We start from the raw sequence: 5,470 nt of genomic DNA, 5'->3' as shown, positions 1-5,470 counted from the left end.
TTTTATACTAAATCAAAAAGTATGTGCTTAGAGACTGTCAGAAAATGCAACTGGTTTTACAGCATGTAACCACCTGGGGTCTTCCCTCCTAAATCTTTTCCCCTTCTGTAACACGTTTTATTTCTGAATTTGGAGCATGGCAAAATGAACACTCTGGACTTTCATATTGGTTTAATGGTTCTGTTTTGCTCTCTAATACTTTCAGAACAATTTTTTACCTTTGATGTGGTTTAACTGACACTGAACACTAAGTCGATGCATCTACTGAGGCATACACCTACCTACTGAACTACAACACGAGTTGCAACAGAGGCATCGTTTTCTTCTAATGTGAAGTAAGAATTTTTTTCTTCTGCATTGCTTTGTATTTATCTATATTGAGTTTATACTGAATCTTGATTGCCTAGTCTGCTTGCAAGCTTTTGGTTGTTCTTCATCTCTGTTATGCTGAATAATACATTTATAGTTTGTTGATGATACCATCTCACCAATCACTATTTCCCAAAGCATTAGGGATACACTAAGCTGCACATGCCTTTGTGGGACTTGACTGATGATCTTCATACACATTAACAACCATTTATTTCTATTCTCCACAGCATCTATTTTACTTAGTTGTTTACATGGCGTTCATTGGCATAGAATCGAGACTGTATTATTATTCTACGCCACATGAAAAAAACAGTCAGAAGATTTACCAGTTGGCAACATAGCTCCTTTAGGAGCCTGAACTGGCTGCACAACTTCTGCAAAGTTAAGGTGTAACAACCCAATCCTTCAGGTCCCCATTCTTGCATCAGTAACACTGAGCGGCATGTCTTCCTTTTCAGAACCTATACTCCATCTTCACCTGTAAGCTACACCCAGCCATTTCTCCTCAGTGTACTGAGGAGAAATGCTCCAATTTCAAGCAGAAAATTATTTTCTATCTCAAAATAGGTCACTGTTCATTTTGCTTGTAAACAATCTCTTTCGCCAACTCCTCAACGAGAAGGTATGCAGAGAAAATCATGCTTCCTGTTATAGCATTACTTTATTTCAGAACTCTTTCATGTGCCTTAGTCATCTCAAGTCTATTAATTCTCTGGCAGATATTCTGCTTCTAATGCATTTATGATAATGTATTTCTCCTAATGCATTTAAAAAACATTATTATTCATTTCCGTATTTTAAACTATTCACTCTTCAGACTTCTTTTTGGATCTGCTTTATTGTGCTTTTAAACCTAAACTGACAAATTCGCTTCAGTCACATTACTTCAGCTTTTTGAGAGATGACTTCTTATGTGCAGTATCTTCTCTTCCTCACATACTTAGCTACACTGGCCCTTCTCTTGGTATATTGCAAGTCTTTTCTGAAAGTTGCACATTTGTTCTTTGCAGCAGACATGGGTTTACAGATTTTAGTTTGTAAGCTCTTCCTTTTGGCTTCTCTTTAGCAAGGTGCCTAATTTTTTATACAATTCTGCCTTTTGAAATTAAGTACAATTATGCAGGGGATGCTAGGCTTCTGTTGCTTCTGCAAAAACACTGAAACTGAGTATATTACAATCAGTTATTGAGTCAGTCTTCAACTAACATTTCAAATCCATTCTACATTTGGGGACAAGACCCGGGTTGGGTTTTTTAAGAGTTTCCTAAGCCATCACACTATCAAGCAGCCATTGTTCACCCTAAAAATTGTGTCACTACCGAGTATAATCTGGCAAATACATCTTCAATTCCAAAATGATGACAAGGCCAGTATTTGTAAATTTGCAGTGGTATATCCTTTAAACTGTCATAAATGTGCATTTTGTAGTAGTTTATATTGTAAGAGCTCTACAATATAAGCCAAACAAATTCTGTTGCCACAGTTGTGTGTTAGGCACCAAACTAGGAACAAAAGCTTCCTAAACTTAATTCCTGGTTCTTTCAAACAGTATCTGTATAACTCAGACAAGTTACTGTAGATCTGTTCAAACAACTCATATGAATCAGTGAAAACTGTATTTATTCCCAAAAAGTTAAGGGCTCAAACTTCTATGTACCTCAGTGCCTTGTGTAAAGAAGGAATATTATCCCCTGTAATTTGACCATAAACTAATTTGCATATGATTAATGGTCAGATAAGAATATGGAGATAATTATCTTATAATATTACCTTGAAATAAAGTTGTTTTAGATGGCAGGAATAACTGTTTTCCCTTACATTTAGAACTACTAAAAAAAGACATACTTTAATAACAACAATTATTCATCAACATTCAACTGAGTCACAATACCTGGAACTAAAAAACTATAGAACTTTTCCATGAGTTTTTGAATCAGCTGATTAGCTTTTTTGGGTCTTCCACCTCCATCACTAAGAAACTCTGGTTTACTCAGTCCAGTTTCCAAAAGGTAAATTCCAACCTGTGAAATGGTTATACAGTTAATTATTTAATTGTTAATTATAATCACATAGTTAATTTTTTAATTAACTGTTAAAAAGACAAGAATATTATAAACAGAAGAGTATGAAAAAAGTCCTTTGAAAATTAGCAGATGTAGACAGATACAATAAATCTACTAAAATCACCATTTACAAGATACAGTACATTGCAGATAAAAGCTGTGATTCCTGTGTGTAATGCACTTCTGACACTGCAATAGTAAAAAGAAATTTTTAGGAAAAAACACACTGGAAACATTTATATAAGCATGTTGAAAAAATACAGGGTAGCTGCCAGACCTCGTTGTTCAGAGGTTTTTATTTTGTATTTCAAACAACAACAGCAAAAAAGAACTTTTAAAATGCAAAACAAATATATGAACCCATACCTTTAAAGCTTGAGCCTCTCCAGGTCTTTGATAAAGTCCAATAATCTTTTTCTTTTGCATCCATCTCAAGCCTTCCAATATTTCACCACTTAGAGTAGGTTCCACCAAAATACGTTGCTCATAAGTACCCAGGTATTCTTTTGTTTCATTACTGTACTCTTCTTCACTTCTTTCATGAACACAGACCTGCAGCTGATCATCAGACTCTCCCCTCATCAAAGTAAAGCTCCTTTCATGGAATTCTTCCATTATAATTTGCTCAGAAGGAAGATGAAGAGCAAATTCTCCCAACAAGGCTTTCCAGGACCCATCCACACGGTATGGCAAGACTATAATATTCAGCTGTACTGACACAGGAGTCAAGATGGAATAAGAGTCGTCTTCATCATTAACTGTCAAAAACTTAACAGATTTTGAGCCACTGCCTTCTTTTTGAATGTGGTCTTCATCAGTGCTATCATCATTTATAACAACAAAGGATGCAGAAGAAGTGCTTGGACCTGGAACATGGTCCTCATTAGTCGTTTCATCATCTAATGTTATCACCTCATTTCTCCGGTCTTCATGCATATTCCAGCAAAGCTTTTTCTTCTCCTCCTCATCTATTTTTGATGGAGGTGCACGTTTTCGACGACTACTCATTTTGACGTTTTCTCAACAGTATTTTCAGTCTGTGCGAGATGAAGTACATTAGACAGCAATAAGTATTACAAAACCCAATGCCCACACTGAAATCCCACTGTGCAGTAGCTGCTAAACTTGCAAAAGGTTTGGACACAGACATACACACTAAAAAAAAATAAATCTAACTGTTCAAAAGAGATTTAGTTTTACAGAGCATCTCCTGCTGCTGTGTCATCACACAAAGTTGGACACGAAGCATTTGCCTTGTACTATATCTTATCATTTTGCCAGACAGCTATACACAGAGATCAACAGGAACACTACATTTCACAGCTGTTACTTAGAATCCTGTGGGACAGATATAAAATGAGAAGCAGTGGAATCCCTCAAAGGTGGGGGTGGAGGGAGATGGCAAAAGAAATTCCACAAACAAAAGTGGAGGAGGTACAGGAGATTCAGAGGAGGATGTGGGGAAAATACACACACAAAATTCTTCCTTTCTTTCGAAGCCTACATTGAGATGTAACATTAAGCAAACTTGACACAGGGCTAGTCTGAAGCTGCCATTACATAAAATATACTTTAGAACCTAAGATGTAAGTTCTGTCCTCAGAAGTTCCTAATGACCTTCCTACTAGTATTGAATACTTTATTTTTCCCAGGAAACTTTGCATCCTGGGACCTGGGCAGACAAACTGCTTGCAGAGGAGCCCTTACTTACTCTATTGTGCATTTCGGTGGGACCAATCACCAAACTAAATGCATAGTCTTACTGATTCTGATTAACTGCAAAGCTAAGTCAAGATACACATCCAACCCCTTGCCTTGAGCCTCGGAAGTGAACAGATTTTGTGGATAAAATACTAGAAAATAAAGTACACAGGCTAAACAATACATATGAAGAAGTAGAATATGGAATATTAGATCCATCTGGGAAACCAGTAACTGCATACTCAAAACTACATGCTCATACTTAAATACTCAAACAAGTAATAATCTTTCCTTCTTAAAAAGTACCGTTTTCATAAGGAGCCTGAACACAGCAACAGATTTATGACCTGTTGTTAAAGAAATGTCTTAGTCAGCAAAGACAGGAAGATATTTAGATGTCTATGTCAATTCAGCTTCTGTAAGCAAGTTTCAAAGAAACGCAGGAAGATGAGAGCCAAGTATTCTAAGATACTAAATCCAGTACTCCACATCCTAATATTAAAACGGTTTATGCTGGAACTGGGCAGAATTCCTAGGATTCTGAATAATTATAAAAAGATCCTACCAAAAAACCCCCAACCAAACCCTAAATTTTATAATTAATGAGAATTAAAAGGGGCCTGCAGGACAGCCCCGCTTTAGCTCCGCACAGACGCCACACCGAGCCTCCCGCCGCTGTGCCCCCCTCGGTGCCACTATCCCCTCTCCCCACCCTGCTCTGTCACCAGGACCTGGCCGGGTCTCCTCGTCCCTAACGAGGAAAGTTACTTGAAACTCGGAAAGGAGGCGCCAGCAATCGCTATTTTACCTCCCGCGACAACTGCTACGGGAGAGCTCAAAGTGACTGCAGTTTGCCTGCCCACCGCCGCAACCCCCCACCAGCCCACTTAACCAGGCGAGAAATTGCACCCACCGCTCCCCAGGGGCACACGCACAGGCCCCCGGGCCGCCACCCCTCAGCCGGCCGCGGAAGGCCGCCCCGCCGCGCTACGGCCAGCAAGGCGAGCGGACAGGCAGGCCATCGCCCTCCCGAGCTCAGGATAAGGACGGCCGCCCGCTGCGACCCCCGGAGCCGCGCGAGTGAGGGGAAGATGGGGAGCAGAGCCAGCCCACCGCTCCCCAGGGGCACACGCACAGGCCCCCGGGCCGCCACCCCTCAGCCGGCCGCGGAAGGCCGCCCCGCCGCGCTACGGCCAGCAAGGCGAGCGGACAGGCAGGCCATCGCCCTCCCGAGCTCAGGATAAGGACGGCCGCCCGCTGCGACCCCCGGAGCCGCGCGAGTGAGGGGAAGATGGGGAGCAGAGCCAGCCGCCACCAACGTACCGAAGGAGGGA

At 40.7% G+C, this 5,470-nt stretch overlaps 1 protein-coding gene across 1 annotated transcript; it reads right to left on the bottom strand.

Annotated features, from left to right (window-relative positions):
- Nucleotides 1-2,231: 2,231 nt before the first annotated feature.
- LOC104536878 (E3 ubiquitin-protein ligase SHPRH-like) lies at nucleotides 2,232-3,467 on the bottom strand. The gene is made up of 2 exons (XM_010179615.1): nucleotides 2,802-3,467; nucleotides 2,232-2,393 (listed from the first exon to the last, which is right to left on the bottom strand). Exons 1-2 carry the CDS (start codon nucleotides 3,441-3,443, stop codon nucleotides 2,232-2,234), a joined length of 804 nt encoding a protein of 267 aa, XP_010177917.1. The 5' UTR covers nucleotides 3,444-3,467.
- Nucleotides 3,468-5,470: the final 2,003 nt, after the last annotated feature.

This window comes from Mesitornis unicolor, unplaced genomic scaffold, assembly GCF_000695765.1.
Source record: "Mesitornis unicolor isolate BGI_N332 unplaced genomic scaffold, ASM69576v1 scaffold25262, whole genome shotgun sequence".
NCBI lineage: Eukaryota > Metazoa > Chordata > Aves > Mesitornithiformes > Mesitornithidae > Mesitornis > Mesitornis unicolor.
This window is presented reverse-complemented; position numbering and strand designations above follow the sequence as displayed.

Bases quoted from the DNA above. Each gene is read 5' to 3' on its own strand.
- LOC104536878 (XM_010179615.1), bottom strand. From the start codon at position 3,443: ATGAGTAGTCGTCGAAAACGTGCACCTCCATCAAAAATAGATGAGGAG. The intron at 2,394-2,801 runs GTATGGGTTCAT...ACCATTTCACAG, and splicing joins GAGAGGCTCAAGCTTTAAAG to GTTGGAATTTACCTTTTGGA.